Source organism: Hemiscyllium ocellatum, chromosome 19, assembly GCF_020745735.1.
Source record: "Hemiscyllium ocellatum isolate sHemOce1 chromosome 19, sHemOce1.pat.X.cur, whole genome shotgun sequence".
NCBI lineage: Eukaryota > Metazoa > Chordata > Chondrichthyes > Orectolobiformes > Hemiscylliidae > Hemiscyllium > Hemiscyllium ocellatum.
Genome location: NC_083419.1, coordinates 44,736,096 through 44,759,590, shown reverse-complemented (window position 1 = coordinate 44,759,590; position 23,495 = coordinate 44,736,096). Strand labels below are relative to the sequence as shown.

The 23,495-nt window shown below is 38.9% G+C and overlaps 1 protein-coding gene across 1 annotated transcript in view; it reads left to right on the top strand.

Annotated features, from left to right (window-relative positions):
• Positions 1-23,495, top strand: part of cacna1c (calcium channel, voltage-dependent, L type, alpha 1C subunit) — a 1,009,638-nt gene that overhangs the window by 432,530 nt on the left and 553,613 nt on the right. Inside the window, exons 11-12 of the mRNA XM_060839877.1 lie at positions 18,478-18,504; positions 22,999-23,159. Coding sequence (XP_060695860.1) covers positions 18,478-18,504; positions 22,999-23,159 — 188 coding nt within the window. The remainder of the gene's footprint in view (positions 1-18,477; positions 18,505-22,998; positions 23,160-23,495) is intronic.

Below are 23,495 nucleotides of genomic sequence, written 5' to 3'. Positions count from 1 at the left end.
ATTAATTTGCTCTATCAAATTTATCTGTAATAATTGTTTTTCAATACACCTATTTATGAACAATAAATCCTGGAGTTCCCAGTCTGTGCATTTAAAAATTACAGGCCACGTAGAATGAAGTAATAAAGCTATTCTTGCAATTTGTATAATGTTAACAGTATAATAGGATAATAAACAGTATTCATTCCAAAATGCCACCTGCCTGTACAATGCATGAATCCTCGTGGGGTTTGTGCTGGATGCCATTTGAGTGCGCTGATATGAATAAGATGCCATCAGTTGCAAGCAGATCAATAGCCTCATAACAAGGAGATGACAACATTGTCAGTGACTTTAAAGGTGATCATAGTCTTGAATTTCTTCATATCAGGATCATCGAGTATGGAGCAGGAAGATCTCTTAACATATTGCACATCACCATCCAGTGTTGAAGAAGGAGTGTCAGCTTCTGCTCTTTTCACCAGAAGTGTTGAATAATTGCATTCAGTCTTTTTAAGGAGTTATAGGCAGGGGAAACACATGGTTTCATCAGGATAACAGGCATCTCATAATGATGATTTACTTTACCATACATAGGTCATGTGTACACATCTTATGCAATTTCAAAATATCACAATAATGAAAGGTTGAACTCCTTGGAGTAGCTCATGCATGGCCATACTCAGATACATCATGTAATACATTGCTTGTTCTCCTGATAGCAGTTATGAAGTCATTTTTCTGCAGGAATCAACTATATCATCAGTATTTGATTTGATTTTATTTATTTATTGTCGTGTGTATTTTGTTACAAATTACAATGAGAAGTGTGATATAGTGTCACCACTCTCGAGTGCCATCTTAAGGCACAGAAAAATAAATGAAAACATAGAATATAAAGGCAAAAGAAGGAATAACAATCAACTTTATAGCCCTTTTTGTTAAGTGCTCAGTCATGGGCCTAAGTAGCCAGCCATGAGGCCTTTCGCTTACCTGCCAGAACAAGAACCGCCATGCTTCGGCGTCATCTCTCCTCCACCAATGCTGCTGCCATATGAGTCTTTCCTGGACCTCGCTAATGCAGCCGACACTGATGCTGTTAGGTCCCACACTAGTCCAATCTCAACTCCGCCACTACCAAAAGTCAACTCCACACCCACCTCGCCAATGCAGCCACCACCAATGCCACCAGGTCTCATATTGACGCGGACAGGTTGTTCTGCCGTAATGCAACAGTTACATTCCTCTGCAACTTTGTGCTATAGCAAATTGCACTATGGAGAACCACTATAGAAAATCACCCTATAGAAGATCCCTATAGAAAATCACTGTTCAGTAGAAATTTTGCATTATCCAAACAATGTCCACAACTCATCAGTCTTGTTGTAGCCAGTTTGTGTTGACAAATGCACATTATACCAAAATGACTTGTACACCTCTTTGCTGTCGCCTCCATGAATTTGTGCCGATGCAGACGCCATGGGGAACGAAACTCACGTCCACTACAGTAGCCATGAGTTGGCACTGGGCTCACCACTTCATTGCAGAAGGTTCTGGGATCCCAAACTTGTCATCGATGCCATTGCTGTGACCAAGATCTCACAAAAGTTAATGAGAAAGAAGAAAAACGAGAAATGAAAAGTAGACGGAGTGGATGAGACCCTAGCTTAGGCCCTAGTCCACCGCCATCTTGAATTATTTAGCCTGACATGAAGAACCAGAAGAGTAGTTACTGAACACCAAAAGACCATTCACTTGCTGCCACACTTATTTTACTCCGTTCACAAGCAATGCGCATTCTGCAATTTGTATATAATGATATCCATGCTAATATTATCGTTCTGATCTTTGGAGCTTTCATGCATCGCTTTTGCTAACTGAATTATTCTTGTGAGTCCTAATTTGTCTTCAGAATGTATATATCTTGGACTGTTGTATCTCTAAATTATATCTCAGCAGTGATGTATTGAAGGATTAAATCAGGAATTGGAAGGGAAGAACTCGAGAAAATTGCAATCATGAGGGAATTAGTACTGAGAAAATTAATGGGCTGCATCCCAGGATCTTCAAAAGCGTGAAAACAAGAACAGGAGTGTAGTGCTGAGGCTGTATAAGACTCTGATCAGATCAGTTGGAATACTTGGCTCTGTACCTAAGAAAGAATGTGCTGGCCTTGGAAGGGGTCCAGAAGAGGTTTTCAAGAATGGCCTTAGAAATAAAGGGCTAATCATATGAAATGCATCAAGGACTCTGGGCCTGTACTTGATAGAATTTAGAAGGTTGCATGGAGATCTCATTGAAACTTACAGAATACTGAAGGCTTGAAGGAATGGATATAGAGAAATATTTCCACTAGTAGGAAAGATTAGGACTCAAGGGCACAGCCTCGGAGTGAGGGGACGACACTTTAGAACTGAGATGAGGAATTTTTTTCAGCAAGAGGGTGGTGAATATATGGAACTCATTGACACAGAAAACTGTGAAGGACAAATCATGGAGTGTATTCATGATGGACATGGATACATTCTTGATTAGTAAGGGGATCAAAGGTTACAGGGAGAAAACAGGAGAATGGGGTTGAGAAACATATCAGCAATGATCAAATATTGTAGACTCAATGGGCTGAATAGCCTAGTTCTGCTCCTTTCTCTTATGGTTCATGGTAGTGAGATCACTGAAACTTTTAAATTTTCCAATATTCCCTAATTTGATTTGAAAATGACAAATGTAATGTCTTTATTCAAAAAGGAAGTTTTACAGAATGCAGGAAACTATAGGTCAGTTAGCTTAATATCTATTATTTGGAAAACATTAGAAGCCATTATCAAAGACATTATAACAGGGCACTCAGAAGAAAATTCAAGACAATCAAGGAAATGGTTTTTTGAAAGGGAAATTGAGTACTGCTGAGAAAAAAAAACATTTTATTGAAACTTTTCATCTTGCACACATCAGGATAATTTGCAAGAATATCAATTCCAGGTGAAAACCTATAATTATACTGCATGAGAAGGGAATGCAGATGGTTGGTAATTGAACTCTGATAGAGGCATTTTGGAGAATGCACCAATTAATGATGATTGACTGTTAACTGTAAAGCTTTGTTAAATTTTGAACTAAGCAAATTGATTCTGATTTGTCAGGGCATTGCTTTGAAGTGTGAAACAGCAAATGACTGTGAACTGTTTTGTTAAATGGCATGTATATGTTCTTTTTGACTGCAAGAAACAGGGCCCTATGAAGCAATATAGGTAGCTTCCAGTACATGCATATGCACCACATTGAGAGCTGACTGACAATCCTAAAGTGGTTATCAGCATATTCCTTCTTCAACAACACTCAAATTCTGTATTACTAAATTTGAAAATAAATTGTAAACAATTAATTGAAGTTCTTTTCAAATGTAACATGGGTGTTTTTTTGACTGGAAATGTATAACAAGTGATTTGCCACAAGTGATTAGATCTGGAATCTCAATGGCAATGTTTTACAATTTACAAAAAGGACTTGGATGAAGGAGCCATGTGCAGGGTAAGGTGGTTATTTCCACGTAACTGGCTCTTAACAAGCTCCTTAGTGTGGGAATACCATTAGGAGCGTGAAAAAACGAAGGATGAATGCTAAATGAGTGCAAATTATTAACATTATTGCCTATAAACTATATACATAAGCTTGATCGTGTAGTGGTGCGTTAGCTCAGTCCTCCCTCAAGCATGTGATCTGATGTCATGAAGATGAATTTCCATATGCAGTTACTCAGTAGCTATTATTAGAGTATTAACACTTTACTCCAAATCTCTCCCAATGCCTTTATCTTTATTCACTATTTATGCTTCCTACAAAGTTTCCGATAACTTAATCCCTCACCCCATCAAAACAGGAATAACTTCAAGATGTTTTTGCCAATTTCACCCAACATGTACAGAGTTTCTTTTGAAGTAGTGAGTGTGTTCCAAACTTATTGTTTCAAGGCCTACATTCCTTTTGCTTGTCATTAATAGATATGTGTCTTTGACTGCTGAGCTCTTCCACAAGCAATTTCGCTTCTAATTTATTTATTAATTCAACCAACCTGTTTGTTTTGTTGCGGCTAGTAAGTTTGCAGGTGACACCAAAACTGGTAGTATAGTGGACAATGAAAAAGATGATCTCAGATTACAAAGAGATCTTGACCAATTGGGTCAATGCGCTGAGGAGTGGCAGACAGAGTTTAATTTTGATAAATGTGACGTTATGCATTTTAGTAACACAAACAAGGACAAGACATATACAATTAATGGTAGGACCTTGGGTAGTGTTGTAGGACAGAGAGAGCTAGGGTTTCAGGTCTATAATTCTTGGAAATTTACATCAAAGGTACATAGGGTAGTTAAGAAAGTATTCAGCATGCTTGCCTTCATTGCTCAGACCTTTCAGTATCGGAGTTGAGATGTCATGTTGAGGTTGTATAGGATATTGGTGATGCCTCTTCTGGAATACTATGTGCAGTCTGGTCGCCCTGTTCACGGAAGGATACTATTGAACTAGGGAGGGTTCAGAAAAGATTTACTAGGATGTTGCTGAGAATGGAGGGTTTCAGAAATAAAAATAGACTGGAAAGGCTGGGGCTTTTTTACACCAGAACATTGGAGGTTGAAGTTTGTAAAATCATGAGGGGCATGGCCAAGGTGAATGACAAGGGTGGTTTCTTTACATTGGGGGAATTCAAAATTAGGAGGCGTATTTTTAAAGTAACTGGTTGGACCAAACAGTCTGTTTCTATTATGTATGTTTCTAAAACTTTATAGCTCAGCTTTTGTCTCAGGTATTGTGAATCCTTTATAAATAATTCTGTTGATGAATAATGAACTGGAACGTATCATCATCATGCTAATGAACATAGCAGTGTTGCAATTTCATGCAAAATTTCTCATTTTGTTTTGGAACTATAACTATACAGCATCTCCTTAGTAGAACAACAAGCATACTTAAGATTCAAAAAATATGCTGGAGATGCAAGTCTCACAGGTTTTGGGGAAAGATTGACCTAATTTTCCAATCCACCAACCTCATAGACAAAGAATCATCATGCGCCATTACTACCTCTTTCAGTTTGATGCAAACATTGCGTATATTATCCCCTTCCCTCCGCTGTCAGCGTTCTGAAGGGATCACTTACTAAACGACACCCTGGTCCACTCCCCTATCACCTCCTGCTGTACCCTTCATTTAAAGGTCAATAACAAGGAGACACACTTTTAAGGTGAATGATAAGGGGTTTCAAGGAGACTTGAGGAAACTTCCTTTCACCCAAAAGGGTGATAGGTATCTGGAATCCACTCCCTTGAGGATTGTTGAGGCAGGTAATGTCACAACCTTTAAAAGTATTTGATGACCATTTGAAATCACAGCCATGGGCCTAGTGCTGAAAAGTAGGATTAGTGCAGATTTAGTGTATCTTTGGTGGTACATACTCTATAGGCTGAAGAACCTCGTTATACTGTTTGATTATTTGATTCTATGAATGGAGTTGGCCATGGCATTGATGTGATTTATATGGATTTCTGGAAAGCATTTGGTAAAATGCTACACAACAGGTTTGTGGGCAAAGTTATAGCTCAGGGATTAAGAGGCATAGTAGTAATACAGTTATGAAGTTGGCTAAGTGACAGGAGGTAGAGAGTAGTGAATAGAGTAGCGTTTTGATTAAAGAAAGATTTCTAGCTGAGTATAGCATGGTCAGTTTTGTGACGCTTGCACTTCCTGATATATACATGATTGCCTGAATCTTGGTGTGCATGATTCAAATTCAAAATTTGTGGATGATATGAAAATTGGAAACTTTGTGAACTGTGAGGATGGCAGTACAGAAGTTCAAAAACATTGTAAAATTGGTGAAATGGGTGGACAAATGGCAAATGAAATTTAATGCAGAGAGATGTGAAATAATTAATTTTGATAGGAAAAGCATGGAGAGTCAATAAAAAATAAAATGTATGATCAAAAATGGAGGCTGAAGCAGATGGATCTGATTTATATATGCATAAATTGTCAAAGATAGCAGGATAGATTAATTGAGCAGTTAACAGATTATGTAGCACCTTTGTGCTTTATTAAAAGTACATAAAGTAAAAGAGCAAGGTTGCTACATTAGACTTGTGTAGATCACTGGCTTGACCGCGGCTGGATTAATGTTTCCAAGTCTGGATGCTACACTTTAGAAAAGTAAAGGCGTTAGAAAGAGTGCAGAAAAGATATGTAAGAATGGCCACAGGGATGAGGAACTTGTGTTATTTAGATAGATTGAAGAAAATATACAGCTTTTCTTGAGGAAGAGAAAGTTGAAAGGAGATTTTGTTGGAGATATTTGAAATCATGAAAGGGTTGGTAAGAATTGGTAGGGAAAAGCTGTTCCCATTGGTAAAAGGATGAAGAATAATAGGCATAGATTTAGGGTAATTCAAAAAAGAAGCAATAGCGACATGAGGAAAATCTTTTTCGTGCAGTGAATAGTTAAATTCTGATAGGCAGCATCTAAAAGTATGATGGGAACATCAATGCAAACAGGAAAAAATTGGATTGCAGTCTGAAAAAATGAATGTGCAAGGCTGCAGTGGAAAGGTCATAGGCCAGAGTGTGGCACTTGATAAATTGCTCCTCAGGAAAACTAGTGCAGACATGATAAACTGAGTGGCTTTCTTTTAAGCTGTAACAATTCTGTGAATCTATAAAGAGTTACCAATTATTCTGAAATTTGAACTCACTCTGACCAAATGCTTTTTTCTCTTTACTGTAACTATTGTCACTCCCTTTGCTTTTTGTTGTTCAGTGTCTTTATTGTTTAGTCTACCCCACTGTTCATTCTATCCCAGATCTTCCCTTTTGTTCTTCTAACTCTCCCCCATCAACAGCATATAACCAATCATTCCTCTAACCACAAATAAAAGTAAAGAACTGTGAATGTTGGAAATCTGAAACAAAAACAGAAAGGGCTGAACAACCTCAGCAGGTCTGGCAGCACCAATCGAGAGAAAAACAGAGTTAATGTTCAGTGACCCTTTAGGTTACTACAAATGTGCTGCAAAATTTACAAATTAACATTATTTAATCTTAATTCTGATCTATCAAAACCTAATGTCATAGAAGTGTTATGGTACAGAAGAAAACCATTTGGCCCATTATGCCTGCACCAGCACTTCAAACAAGCATTGTTATCTTGTCTCAGTCACATGCCTTTACCTGAACTGTTGCACACTAGTTCTATATAAATAATCATCTAGTGTCCTCTTGGGCACTTTAGTTGAATGTGACTTTATTACATTTCAAGGGATTGCATTCAATAATTTAACAACTCATTGTATGAAAACGTGTTTTTTTTAATCTCACATCACTGTTGTTTCTTTTACATTTAACTTTAAATCTGTGCCCTTTCATTCTTGTCCCTTTTATGAGCAGGCACAGCTTCTCACTATCTGCTGTATCCAGTCAACTCATAATTTTGAAAACTGTCAAATTTCCTTGCAGCCTCCTTTTCTCTGAGCTGGACAGTTCCAGTTTTCTCAATCTATCCTCATAATTTAAGTTCCTTATTCCTCGAACCATTCTTGTAAATTACTTCTGCACTGTCTGCAATGCATTCACACCTTTTCAATAAAGTGATACCCAGAACTGTACATGCACCTTCACTTGAGGTCTAATAAGTGGCTTGCACAAGTTCAGGTTCACCTTCTTGGTCTTGAACTATCTGCCACTATTAATAAAACCAAGGACACTGTATGCTTTATTAATTGCTCTCTCTCTCTCTGTTCTGCCACTTCTAGTGCATATATATGCTCAGGTCCCTCTTCTTTGGCACTTATTTAGAATTATAATGTGAGACAAAATTTGTAAGACAATGATCATAGGATCCCTACAGTATGGAAGCATACCATTTGGCTCATTGAATTTACACCAACTCTCCAAAGAGCATTCCATTTCCACTTCCTTACCCTATCTCTGTGACCATACATTTCCCATGGCTAATCCACCTAGCCTGCAATTCCTGGACACATTCCTCTACTCTAGTGATGTTGGTGCTGTGAGGCAGCAATACTAAACACTGACCCACAGAGCCATGTTGAATCATAAGCAGCTATTTGCTAAAGAAATGAACATAATGGCTGTAATAATCCAGACATGCAATTAATAAATTTTACCTTGGTGGATTAAATTAATCATTAAATTGGGTATCGGCTAAAATTCTGTTCTGAATAAACTTGAATGAGCATGCAATAAGGAAGTTGAAGCAAAGATGTATAGAACAAATTAGTTAAGGATTAAGATAAATATGAACAAACAGTCCATATTAAATATTGTGAATAGTAGCTATTGATGTTTTAGACAGACTGACAATTGGACATTTTATTATTTGAAGTTACTAAAACTTCTGAAATGGCCCTTTTAAAACCTGTCTGTTCCACATGGGCATTACAGAATGCAATGCAAAACAGAGAAGTTTGACAGAGATGTGGTCCAAGTTTGCTCAATATTCAATGAATTGATAATCTTAATACTGGCACCAATGATCAATTTGTAGTGTCACTTAGTTTTAGAACATTTTAAATGCTGGGATTTCTGATGTCATTTATATACTGACTATTCAGAAATTTTAAAATTGGATAATAGTTTCATATTAAATATAATTTTACAAAATATTAAAAATGTGTGTGAGGAATTATATGACATACAAAAAGCAACGAGAAATTCTTTCCAGCCAATGATTTAGCTGACATCAGTGCCTTCACGAACATTGTCTATTGATAAATTGATATCCTCTACTACTTGACTGCTGCTTCCCCTACCGAAATGTACCCACATTGAACAGGGAAACATCTGGTTTGTACACACTACACTAGAGAGTGTTCCATTTCCAATGAAATTCAGCACTTACCATCACATTAAAAATGTAATCTCTTGACTTCTCTACTATGTATACAACTGCTTCACCAATGTCTTCATAGTAGAATCCAGGAGCAATTCTAAGAAGGTAATGTTGATGGTCAAGTGAGTGGCACTTAGTGAATTTCTAAAATTACATTGTGCAAAATTTACCATTTTGGAACACATTTTGACCAGCATGATATATCAAATAACTATCAAATTAGTATGCTTTCTTTATTTCCTTTCTAATTGTGAAGCAAGATGCAAGTAAGTATAGAGGACATTTGCAAGTAGCATGTTCCCATGTTCCTATCTGATGTTCGAAAGACCCTTGAACTAAACAGACTAGAATCTTGATTTATTCAGCAGTAGTAGAAGAGATTTTTTCTCGAAAAAGAAAGATAAACTTGGAAAACTCACTGTAGTTTAATTATTGCTTGAATCCTGACACGCCTCTTTGGTTTACTTAGAATTTTATTAAGTTTTTGAGAATTTGTTTTGACCTGATTTTTTGGACATCTTGAGAGCATTTTCAGGAATTCCAACTTGGTTTTGCAAGTATAAAGTAAAAACATAGGATAGAATCTTGTTTTTTGTGATTTAGTGTGAGTCAGGCCTAAAAGCAGGAGATACGTTTACTTCAGGATGAGGAAAGCTTGTCTCGTTCAATTGTCCCATTACAGTGGACAAGTCTTCAGGTCCGGATGGGATCTATCCCAGGTTACTGAGGGAAGCGAGAGAGGAAATAGTTGGGGCCTTAACAGATTTCTTTTCAGCATTGTTGATCACAGGTGAGGTCCTGGAGGACTGGAGAATTGCTAATGTTGTCCCATTGTTTAAGAAGGTTAGCAGGAATAATCCAGGTAGTTATAGTCTGGTGAGCCTGATGTCAATGTAGGGAAGCTGTTGGAAAGAATACTGAGGGATAGGATCTATTCCCATTTGGAAGAAAATGGGCGTATTAATGATAGGCAACATGGTTTTGTTGCAAGGAAAGTCATGTCTTACCAACTTAATAGAATTCTTTGAGGAAGTGACAAAGTTGATTGATGAGGGAAGGGCTGTAGATGTCATATATATGGACTTCTGTAAGGCATTTGATAAGGTGCCCCATGGTAGGCTGATGAGGAAAGTGAAGTCGCATGGGGTCCAGGGTGTACTAGCTAGATGGATAGAGAACAGGCTGGGCAGCAGGAGACAGTGTAGTAGTGGAAGGGAGTTTCTCAAAATGGAGGTGTAACCAGTGGTGTTCCACAGGGATCTGTCTGAGGACCATTGTTGTTTGCGATGTACGTAAATGATCTGGAGGAAGGTATAGGTGGTTTGATTAGCAAGTTTAGCTGACACTAAGATTGGTGGAGTAATAGACAATAGGTGCAGGAGTAGGCCGTTTGGCCCTTTGAGCTAGCACCACCATTCATTATGATCATAGCTGATCATCCACAATCAGTATTCTGTTCTTGCCTTATCCCCACAATTTTTATTCCACTTTCTTTAAGAGCTCTATCCATCTCTTTCTTGAAAAAATCCAGAGACTTGGCCTCCACTGCCTTCTGAGGCAGAGCATTTCACATATCCACACACTCTGGGTGAAGAAGTTTCTCCTTAACTCTGTTCTAAGTGGCCTATCCTTTATTTATTGCTGTTATTGCTATCCAAATGAATTGTAACTTCATTTTTTATAGTTGACTCCAGCATCTTTTCCACCAGTGACGTCAAGCTGACCGGTCTATAATTCACTGTGTTCTCTCTTTCTCCCTTCTTGAAAAATGGGACAACATTAGCCACCCTGCAATCTGCAGGAACAGATCCTGAATCGATAGAACATTGGAAAATGATTACCAATGCATCCTTGATTTCTAGAGCCACCTCCTTAATTATCCTGGGATGCAGACCATCAGGTCTTGTGGACTTATCAGTCTTCAGACCTAATAGTCTATCCAACACCATTTCCTGCCTAATATAAATTCCCTTCAGTTCATCCATTACCCTCGGCCCTTCAGCTACTATTACATCTGGGCGATTATATCAGTGAACACACCTACTTAAATAGAACTCACTAACTATCCCAACAACCTCTGTGCTGTGACCCCATTTCTGCCCAGCTCCCACCGCTCTCAGGATAGTAAGGGGGACTGTCAGAGACTGGAGCAGAATATAAATAGATTGGAGAGTTGAGCAGAGAAATGGCAGATGAAGTTCAATCCAGGCAAATGTAAGGTAATCAATTTTGAAAGATCCAATTCAAGAGCGAATTATACGGTAAATGGAAAAGCCCTGTGGAAAATTGATGTACAGAATATCTGGATGTTCAGGTCCATTGTATCCTGAAGGTGACAACGCAGGTCAATAGAGTGGTCAAGAAGGCATGCGGCATGCTTTCCTTCATTGGACAGGGTGTTGAGTGTAAGAATTGGCAGGTCATGTTACAGCTGTATAGGACTTTGGCTCAGCCACAATTGGAATACTGCATACAGTTCTGGTTGCCACGTTACCAAAAGATTGCAGATGGTTTGGAGAGGGTGCAGAGAAGGTTCACCAGGATGTTGCCTGGTATGGAGGGCGCTAGCTATGAAGAAAGGTTGAGTACATTAGGATTATTTTCATTGCAAAGACAGAGGTTAAGGGGGGGTCCTGATTGAGGTCTACAGAATCATGAGAGGTGTAGACAGGGTGGATAGCAAGAAGCTATTTCTCAGAGTGGAGGACTTGATTACGAGGGATCATGAGTTCAAGGTGAGGGGAAAAGTTTAAAGAAGATATGCCTGGAAAGTTCTTTACACAGAGTGGTGGGTGCCTAGAATACATTGCCAGCGGAGGTGGTAGAGGTGGGCACAACAGCTTCAATTAAGCCATATCTGGACAGATACATGAATGGGCAGAGAGCAGAGGGATACAGATCCTTAGAAAATAGGCAACAGGTTCAGACAGAGGATCTGGATGGGCACGGGCTTGTTCCTGTGCTGCCATTTTCTTTGTTCTTTGTAATTTCATTCCTCTCCGTTCATTGCATATACATGCACATCTAAGACCAGAGGCAAAGTGGTTCCACACTTTAACAATGCCTTCCCAGGTGTACTATTTTTTTGTATGATAGCAACAGGAAGTTATTCAGACAGACAAAGACAGCCTGGACCAAGGTAGCTACAGAAGGTGCCAGAATCAGCTCATGAGAACGTAGCTTAAATGTTGCATGAGGATGCATACCTGCTGTTCTTTGCCAATGTAAGTGCCAGTATCTACTGAATGCTTCATTCTTCTATGAGTATGAGAGACCATTAAAAGTTTGTCACTTCAGGAGAGTTATTTTTAATCAATCTATTCAGGCATATTAAGATACATCTTTGGATTAGGTGGGTTTTGAATCCATGTTTCTTGGTTTAGAGGTAGGGTTATCACCAGTGCTTCACAGGAACCCTCCATTCCAGAAAATAGTCATACATAAGGTTGGCAATTCCATCAGAAACATTATGCTCACTGATTATGTCTCAGTTAATTAGAGCTACCAATATTATGCTACGTTCACCACAGTAGTATAGTTCTTAAATATCTGCTGGGTTAACAGTTACGAATGAAAAAGTTACAACCTTCAGCTCAGATATATTCAGGTTACTTTTCAACGAGGAGAAATTACATATTTGATATGTTTCCGACAAGCATTGCATGGGACAAGGAAATAGCCATAAAAGGTATTTACACAAAAGAACACTTCAGACATACCTTGTCACAGAATTCATAAAGAATTGTTTTCTCCTCAGATACCCAAAACCACATGCTTCTTGCCAATGGCATAGAGATAATGTCACTTGACAAGTAATCAAGAGCGCCAGGCTAAGGGTCAGGGGACACAAGTCAGAATTCCACCATGACAGAAGTTGAACTTTCAATCCAATAAAAATCTAGAATTAATAACTAGTTTAATGGTGACCGCCTAACTATTCTCAGTTAGCCATAAATGGTTTATCAATGCCCTTTGGAGAAGGAAATCTGCTGGCCATTCCTCTTTTGACCTACTTGTGACTCCAGAGCCACAACAATGTGCCTGCTTCTTATCTGCCATTTGAAATAGCCACTCAAACCACTATACAGTTGAAAGAATTAAAAAAAAACAAACAGATCACCTGCAATTGATGCAGGCCATGGAAACCCAACCTTATTGACCTTGCAAATCCCTCATTCATAGCATCTGGGAGAATTGTCTCATAGTCTAGTCAAATAAACCCTAACATAATCATACCTACAGAATCATATGTTATAAACAATGTGATAGACACCAACATCACACCCATAACAACAGTATTGCATAGCCTCAGTATCCCCCCAACATGCGTCTTACTGCTACCCCAAAACCCATATACTTCAGTTTGAGGCAATAGTTGTCATTGTGCATCCTCACCTGTCAGTAGTGGTTTTGCTGGGTTGCCAGCCATCTGATTGAATCGCAGTTCTTGTAGGTGGGCATAGCTGTCTTTAACAGAATGCCATCCCTGCTGGAAGCTGCCTAATAAATGCCACTGACCAAATGCAACCAAGGTTCTACTGACCATTAGCACAAGCTCCCCTGTTCCATCATTTGATGCAAGCAGCATGTTGGTGTTGCTACCAGAAAATAGGATACATACTGGAAGCTTAGGCAATAATATAGCACTCAAAACAAGGAGATGCATGGATGAATCTGTGTCTCATACTCTATTATGTTGACAACTAAGTTATATTTAGTTTATTTTTCAACCTCAAATGTTTTAATAAATATTTCAGTTATCAATTTTCCCATTTCTGTGTTTGAAGAATAATCTCATTAACCATTTGAGTTTAAAATTTGCAATACTTTATCTTCCATTATCGTTTTTGAAGAGAGAAACATGCCATTTGAGTTTTAATCTGTCTTTTCAAACATTAGCAATGAAAATGAATGTCCAAACTGAAAGATTTTTAGCAGGTTATTAAACTAAATGTAGTCGAATCAATTGTTGAGCAGTTTCTAATACTTATATGGCCTTATATACTAAAACTCTAATTTGACATTGTTACGGTGATATTGAGCTCATTTGGGCTTAATCAGCAATCTATCAGTTGTACATGGGAAAAGTTATGGTTTTATGAAAAAGTAATGGGAAGTGGGTCTGTTGGCAGTGTTATGTTGGTGTTAATTTTATAGGATGCAATTGCGTTGAAGCATATTCCTCACTGACATGGGTGATAAAATTGATGGACGACTCACCAATTTTAAATTTGACTGCCCGGCAGTGATAATACAGATTGTGGTCTTAATTACCTGAGAGAGTGTTACTGCCATTCCTCTTACTTCTGATGCTTCGGGGACTATTAATAGCAGTGATCGCTGGTACATGCTGTACCAGGAATGATCAGAGACCTCATGAGTAGCTTAGGTTTTAGAAGCCGAAGTGGGAGATACAAAGTGAGGGCTCTCCCTATTCACAAAAGAAGTAACCTCCTTTCTTGCCAGCTTTTAGCTTGAGCTGTTAGAGTTAATTGTTAGATGACTTTTTTTAAACCTTTCCCAGAGCTGGAGTGACATACATATATGGCCATTAATGTCAACTAAACGACCTCAATTGTCCTAAGGTTGAAAGGGTTACCTAATGTCTACCTACCCACTGTAATATGAGGGACGGCTCAGGGTTGGGAAAGGAGATATTGGACTGGTCACCTATTTAATTTGTATGCATTCTTGCTTTCTAATGTGCTGGCAAGAAACCATAATTTACTACTGAGTTTATGCCTCAGATCATCAGTATGGAAAAGTATATTTAAGTAAGGTAATTCCAGACTGAAAATAAAAGTGAATCATGGGAGTGCTGTAGTCAAGTCTAACAATTAGTTAAAGAACAGCATTGATGAAGTACATGAGCACTTTGCCCTCAATCTCTACTTATTTGATTTAGATGACTTACAGCGTGGAAACAGGCCCTTCAGCCCAACAAATCCACACCGACCCGCCACCCACCCATTCCCCTACATTTACCCATTAACCTAACACTACGGGCAATTTAGCATGGTCAATTCACCTAACCTGCACATCTTTGGACTGTGGGAGGAAACTGGAGCACCCGGAGAAAACCCAAGCAGATACGAGGAGAATATGCAAACTCCACACAGTCAGTCGCCTGAATCGGGAATTTTTATAAATGACCTGGAGGAGGGGCTAGAAGGTTGGGTGAGCAAGTTTGCGGATGATACGAAAGTCGGTGGAGTTGTTGACAATGAGGAAGGATGTGGCAGGTTACAGCGGGATATAGATAAGCTGCAGAACTGGGCAGAAAGGTGGCAAATGGAGTTCAATGTAGGTAAGTGTGAAGTGATTCACTTTGGTAAGAGTAACAAGAAGATGGGGTACTGGGTTAATGGTCGGATACTTGGTAGTGTGGATGAGCAGAGGGATCTTGGTGTCCATGTACACGGATCTCTGAAAATTGCCACCCAGGTAAATAGAGCTGTGAAGAAGGCATATGGCGTACTGGCTTTTATTGGTAGAGGAATTGAGCTCCAGAGTCCTGAGGTCATGTTGCAGTTGTATAACACTCTGGTGCGGCCGCATCTGGTGTATTGTGTGCAGTTTTGGTCGCCATACTATAGGAAGGATGTGGAGGCACTGGAACGGGTGCAGAGGAGGTTTACCAGGATGTTGCCTGGTATGGTAGGAAGATCGTATGAGGAAAGGCTGAGGCACTTGGGGCTGTTTTCATTGGAGAAAAGAAGGTTTAGGGGTGACTTGATAGAGGTGTATAAGATGATTAGGGGTTTAGATAGGGTTGACCATGAGAACCTTTTTCCACGTATGGAGTCAGCTATTACGAGAGGGCATAGCTTTAAATTAAGGGGTGGTAGGTATAGGACAGATGTTAGGGGTAGATTCTTTACTCAGTGAGTCGCGAGTTCATGGAATGTCCTGCCAGTAGCAGTGGTGGACTCTCCCTCTTTATGGGAATTTAAACGGGCATTGGATAGACATATGGAGGATAGTGGGCTAGTGTAGGTTAGGTGGGCTTGGATCGGCGCAACATCGAGGGTCAAAGGGCCTGTACTGTGCAGTATTTTTCTATGTTCTATGTTCTAACCCGGGTCTCTGGCACTGTGAGGCAGCAGTGCTAACCACTGTGCCACCATGCCTCCCATTTGGAACTGGTATATATTATGGTCGTTCACAGAAAAGAAATATGGTGATAAATATAATGTCAAAATATCAGGAAGTTAGAAGTTGATTGAATAGTTTTTCTATTCCTTAAAGTTCGATGAGGGATGCTAAAGAGACTGATTCATAAGATGGCAAGACTGATGTATGAAGAGAGATTGGATTCGCTAGGAGTGTGGAAGAATGAGGAGGAATTGCATAAAAACTTATAAAATTTTAATAAAGGGGGCATCAATTTATGACTGAGTTGAGAAGTTTCTTTTCTCAGAGGGTTGAAAGTTTTGGAACTTGTCACAGAAAGCTGGGGCAGAGTTCTTATGTACATTTAAGGCTGAGGTAGATTCTTGATTATTAGGGGAATCAGGGATTACAGGGAACCTGCAGTAAAGTCAATGTGAGTAATGACAGAGCAGGCACAAGGGGCCAAACAGCCTACTCTTGTTCCTATTTCTTATAGTCTTATGGACTAGACTCAATAAATGCAGGAAGGATGTTCCAATTACCACAAAGTCCCAAACCAAGGGTCACAGTTTAAGGATACAGGATAGGCAATTTAGAACTGAAATGAGAACAAATCTCTTCACTCAGAGTGGCAAATCTGTGGAATTCTCTGCTACAGAAAGTGACTGAAGTCAAAGTATTAAATATTTTCAACAAGGAATTAGATATGGGTTCTCAGTGCTCAAGGTATCAAAGGTTGTGGGGAGAAAGCAGGAACATGGTACTGAGTTGGATGATTAGCCATATGGAATGGCGAAGCAGGTCTGAAGGGCCAGATGGCCTATTCCTGCAACAATTTTCTATGTTTCTATGTAAGGAAGATTAACAAGGAACCTCTTGTTATTTTCAGTTTGTTGATTAAGTAGATCACCAATATCACAGAGAGATGAACTGCTCATGGCCTGTTTCATTACCTGGCATTGAACTGACTCTTCTTTCACTTCTTCCTCACATTTACCCAATTTTTCACCATTTGAGGATCTGGTGACTTGATGCTATATCCCTTCTGATTCTAATTGTCTTTTAATAACCATATTATCCATCAGTGTTTCTAAACCACATGCCCACAGATCTCTGGGGTTCAATTGAAACTTTCTGGAGTTCTGCAAAGTAGATAAAAAGTAGATTTCCTGAGTAGAGAGAAGAGAGGAAAACACATAGGGAAAGATAACGAGAAGCATTCCACCCACTCTGTGTAAATAAATGATAGTGTTAATCCACTTCGAGTAGCTGGCAAGATTTCTAATCTAGAATATTTTACTTTCTTCATAGTGATAGCTATCTCAAAGAAATACTTTTTAGTGGGGAGTCTCATACTTTATTTTAGTAAATATGTCCACTACTTTTTTTCATTTATGTAATTGATTTGGATGTGAACATAAGAGGTGTAGTTAGTAAGTTTGCAGATGACACCAAAATTGGAAGTGTAGAGGACAGCAAAGAAGGTTACCTCAAATTACAACGGAGTATTGATCATATGGGCCAATGGGCTGAGAAGTGGCAGATGGAGTTTAATTTAGATAAATGTGAGGTGCTACATTTTGGGAAAGCAAATCTTAGCAGGACTTATACACTTAATGGTAAGGTCCTGGGGGGTGTTGCTGAACAAAGGGACCTTGGAGTGCAGGTCCATAGTTCCTTGAAAATGGAGTCACAGGTAGATTGGATAGTAAAGAAGCCATTTGGTATGCTTTCCTTTATTGATCAGAGTATTGAGTACAGGAGTTGGGAGGTCATGTTGCAGCTATATAGAACATTGGTTCGGCCACTTTTGGAATATTACTTGCAATTCTGGACTTGTTCCTATCAGAAAGATGTTATGAAACTTGAAAAGGTTCAGAAAATATTTACAAGGTTGTTGCCAGGGTTGGAGGATATGAGCTACAGGAAGAGGTTGAATAGGCTAGCACTGTTTTCCCTGGACCGTCAGAGGCTGAGGGGTGACCTTAGAGAGGTTTACAAAATCATGAGGGGCATGGATAGGATAAATAGATAAAGTCTCTTCCCTGTGGTGGGGGAGTCCAGAACTAAAGGGCATAGGTTTAGGGTGAGAGGGGAAAGATATAAAAGAGTCCTAAGGGGCAACCTTTTCATGCAGAGGGTGGTACGTGTACGAAATGAGCTGCCAGGGCAAGTGGTCGAGGCTAGTACAATTGCAACATTTAAAAGGCATCTGGATGGGTATATGAATAGGAAGGTTTTGGAGGAATATTGGCCAGGTGGTGGCAGGTGCGACTAGATTGGGTTGGGATGTCTGGTCGGCATGGACAAGTTGGACCGAAGGGTCAGTTTCCATGCTGTACGTCTCTATGACTCTATAAATGAGGAGATCAGGTGAGAGGCCAGTGACTGCTGAGGTACATGCAATTCATGCTGTTTGATTAACCAGTCTCCTACTGAGAGGAGATTTCAAACAACAAATTGTTATCTTTTCTTTTTTGTTCCAGGCATCGAATTTCCAAGTCCAAGTTCAGGTCAGTTAACACCTAATATATTTGATACAATCTTTATTTTTAATCATGTCTATTTACAGTAATATTCCTGTTGCGAGCATTAATTCAAAAGTAGCTTGATTTGTCTACCAGTAAAGACAATAAGCATTATTTAAAATGATTTTTGCATCTTCTGTTTTTATAGAATTATTATCAGTGTCATTTAGGAAAAATTGCATGCATAACAAAATTGATTGCATGTTGCAATACCATTTACATTAATGATATTAAACATGACTAACTTGAAAGTTATGTAATGATTGTAGCAATAGAAATCAATAGGAACTCCTCAATCAGATAAATATTTTATTTGCATCTACCTATCTACCCAATTAAGTATTTTATAAGTTTCAATCAGGTCACCTCTCATTCTTAAAAACTCTAGAGTTTTTTGCTTTAGTTTTCACCAAGGAAAGGGAACTTGTTGTAAATGAAAGCATAGAGGAGCTGGGATACAGTCTTGACCAGATCCAGATTGATGAAGATAATATGCTAGAAATTTTGGAAAACATTAAGATTGATAAGTCCCCAGGGCCAGACCAGATTTATCCTAGGCTGCTCCGGGAAGCAAGAAAGGAGGTTGCTAAGCCGCTGGCGAGGATATTTGTCCTCACTCTCCACGGGAGTTATACCGGAGGATTGGAAGGAGGCGAATGTTGTTCCACTTTTCAAGAAGGGTAATAGAGAAATCTCTGGCAATTACAGACCAGTCAGTCTCACATCTGTGGTCAGCAAAGTTGTGAAAAGAATTCTGAGGGACAGGATTTATGACTATTTTGCAAAGCATAGTGTGATTAAAGGCAGTCAGCATGGCTTTATGAGGGGCAAGTCATGCCTTACAAATCTTATTGAGTTCTTTGAGGAGGTGTCAAGACAGGTCGATGATGGTCGAGCAGTGGATGTGGTGTATATGGATTTCAGCAAGGCATTTGATAGGGTTCCCCATAGTAGGCTCAGTCATAAAGTCAGGAAGTATGGGATGCAGGGAGATTTGACTACCTGAATTCAGAATTGGCTGGCTGACAGAAGGCAGAGAGTAGTTGTAGATGGAAAGTATTCTGCCTGGACGACAGTGTTGAGTGGGGTCTCGCAGGGCTCTGTTCTTGGGCCTCTGCTCTTTGTAGTTTTTATAAATGATTTTGATGAGGAGGTTGAGGGGTAGGTTAGTAAATTTGCAGACGACACAAAGGTTGGAGGTGTCATCGATAGCATTGAGGGCCACTGCAGGCTGGAGCTCAACATAGACAGGATGCAAAGTGATGCATTTTGGAAGGTTGAACTAGGATGCTGAATATAGGATTAAAGACAGGATTCTTGGCAGTGTGGAGGAACAGAGGGATCTGGGTGTGCAAGTACATAGATCCCTCAAAGTTGCCACCCAAGTGAATAGGATTGTTAACAAAGCATATGGTGTTTTGGCTTTCATTAACAGGGTACCGAGTTTAAGAGCCTTGAGCTTTTGCTGCAGCTCTACAAGTCCCTGGTGAGACCACACTTTGGAATATTGTGTCCAGTTCTGGTCGCCCTAGTATAGGAAAGATACAGAGGCTTTGGAGAGGGTGCAAAGAAGGTTTACCACGACGCTGCCTGGACTGGAGGGCTTGCCTCATGAAGAAAGGTTGAATAAGCTCGGATATTTCTCTTTAGAGAGAAGGAGGAAAAGAGGAAACCTGATCGAGGTGTACAAAATAAAGAGAGGAATAGATAGAGCCAATAGCTAGAGACTTTTCCCTAGGGCAGGATTGACTGGTACGAGAAGTCACAGTTTGAAGATATAAGGAGGAAGGTATGAAGGAAACATCAGAGGTAGGTTCTTTATGCAGAGAGCTGTGAATGCATGCAATGCGTTGCCAGCTGAGGTGGTAGAAGCGAAGTCATTGGGGACATTTAAGTGACTGCTGGACATGCTCATGGATAGCAGTGAGTTGAGGGGTGCATAGGTTAAGTGACTATATTTTACATTAGGATTAAGTCTCGGCACAACTTCATGAGCCTAGGGCCTGTTCTGTGCTGTACTTTTCTATGTTCTATGTTCTATGTTCTAATACAGACTCAGTTTGCCCAATCACTCTTCGTAGAACAACCCCACCATCCTGGGAGCGTTTGTCACATTCCCTTTCTGACAATATTATCTATCCTGAGATAAAGAGACAAAAATTGCACACTACATCTGATATGGTCTCACCAAGTTCCTCTGCATTGATTTCACTTCTCCTGTACTCAGATAACTTTCATACTTTTACCAGTAGCAATAGGTAATATATTAGCACTTAAAGTTCAGAAGTAATGTTGTCTTCTTTTTTAAAAATCCTTTTACCACCATTGATTTTGGCGAAGTATCTATCGTGCTATTGTCAGTACTTCCACTCTGTTACTGGGCTGAACACCCCATTTAGTAATTGTGATACAGCCATTTGATCTGAAATGATTTCCAGCCACCATCTTCCTTTCATTACCTACTGTTTCTTCAACCAAGTGCTTCAATCTCAATCTTGATCCAGTACATCTCATTAAACTAGTAGCCTATCAACAACACCTCTCCCCATTCCATATGGTGTTCCAACCTCCTAGCACTATTCCCATCACAACCATTCTTCTGACTCCTGAGTGTCTATGCACAAAACTGTAAAGAGTTAGTTTGTGTTATTCAGAGGATTTCTCACTAGTTAATGATAGAGTAAGGCAGAACACAAAAGTGACTTTTGAATTTTAAAAAAATATAATTGTCTATATCTGATAGCCAATTGTAAATTCTCATTTATTTTCTAGTATGAATAACGAAATATTGCCCTGAACCTAAAGAGCCAAATGTTGTTTACACTCTTAACAATTGTCATTCCAATATTAACAAATGAACTGACTCTGTGGTGTGAATACATAATATGCTCAAATTGAGTCATTAACAAAATTATGATGTTGTTTAAGGTATTTTAACAAGCTATTAAAAGCCTGCTTTGCAACATATCAATGCATAGCAGGTTGACATGTAAGATCATTTGACAGGTCTAGGTATGTAATTAACTTTAAGATATCTTGTTAGTATGTAATTTTTTTTAATTAATGGCATTATCAGCTGCTTGTAGTATATGTGGCAGGAATGCTAATTTCTGTTCAAAGTCACATAGCAACCATGTGTCACCTATCCTCTGAGAACATCCTACTGTGACCTAATTATGTACAAGACTCAAAATAAGATGTTTGTGGTCTGCTGGTAAACAAGTCAATGAGTGACACCAACCATAATAACCTTTCAGTTTGGCAGTCATTGGAGTTTTATCCTGGTTAATACTGCAGCATTATCACATCATGCAAATAAATTGCATTTTCCAAGCTACTATTTCAAAAATATTTTGAAGTATTTGATTTTTTTTGCTCTGCTACTTTTTTGATAACTTTTCACTCTGCAGCATACCAAATGCATTTTTCTAATTTGTTTTTCATGGAGTGTGGGTGTCACTGGCTGTGTCAGCATTTATTGCCCATCCTTAATTTGCCTTGAAAAGGAGGTGTTGAAAAGTTAATTTCTTAAAGCTTTGCAGCATATGTCATGAAGATATACCAATAAAATGCACATTTTAGCAACAGTGAAGAAATGACAATTTTGGATCCAAGATAGCATGGAGGGTGACTTTGAGATGGGAACTTGCAGGTGGTAGTGTTCCTATGGATCTACTGTCCTTGTTCTTTGAGCCAGTTAAGGTCAGGATTTAAGGTGTTATGTAAGAAGCTTTGTTTGCCACGATACATCTTAGAGTACACACTGCTGCCATTGTGCATTAGTAATAGAGGAAGTAAATATTTAAAATTTAAATGAATATTTAAGTGCTATTTATGTTTAAAAGGTATTTAGCAATGATATTATTTGATTACTAATAACTGTGTAAGTATGGGTCAATTTGGCTTGCCTTTGATTGCACCTTATTCCAAAATGCTGCACCAATTTGCCTGCCAATGAGAAGTACTTATTCATATTTCACTTGTCTAGCAGCATAACTGAATGTTGCAACCCTTCACTGGAAAGTAACGTGAAATTTATTTTTTGTGTCATCCTTTGTTAGAATATCTTACTTTCTTTCACTTTCACCTTTGCTTACAATGGACTGACCAAGGTGTCCAACTTATTATGTAAAAATTGTAAGTATGTCTCTCTGGGGTTGATTTCCACCATCAAACATGGTTTGTAATCTGGTGGAGTGGATCAACCATTCCTTTGTAGAACCCACTGGATTTTTATTACATAGATTCAGACATTTAAAATGGGCAGGTGATCTATTCTATGAGATTAGTGATCAGATGGTGACCATAATAATCCACCCCTTTTGATCAATGATACAGCAGATATGTTGTGCCTTAGTCAGCCCTACTTTTTCTGTATACTTTTTCTCCTTCATTAAGTGTCACCTTTTAGTTCGAGAAATTGTGAAATAAGCCAGGGAATGCTTTCTACATTTTCACTCATGTTTTTGTTTGTTACAGTCGATATTGGCGAAGATGGAACCGATTTTGCAGGAGAAAATGTAGAGCTGGAGTGAAATCTAGTGTGTTTTATTGGCTTGTAATATTTCTTGTTTTCCTCAACACCCTCACTATTGCCTCCGAACACTACAACCAGCCTGAATGGCTTACCCTAGTTCAAGGTAATACCAAAGAGGAATGAAAATGTTAGCATGCTGTTTTGTGTATAATGATGGTATCCCAATCCAGCAAAATTTTCTTCATGTCAGTAATTTCCTATGCATATTGTACATAAAAGCTATGGCATCTGAGTCAGAATTTTTTTAAAAAAATCAATAAGAAGGAAAAAATCTTTTTATTAGTTGATGTTCTAGGATACTAAGCAGTAAGATAGAGAATATGGTCTCATTCGCATCTATCTCCTGCTAGAATAGCACAGTTACTTGGGGGATGAAGAGGAAGATGCAATGTCAAAGAGTGTCCATAATTTGCAAGGATGTCAGCAAGGCCACCTCAAA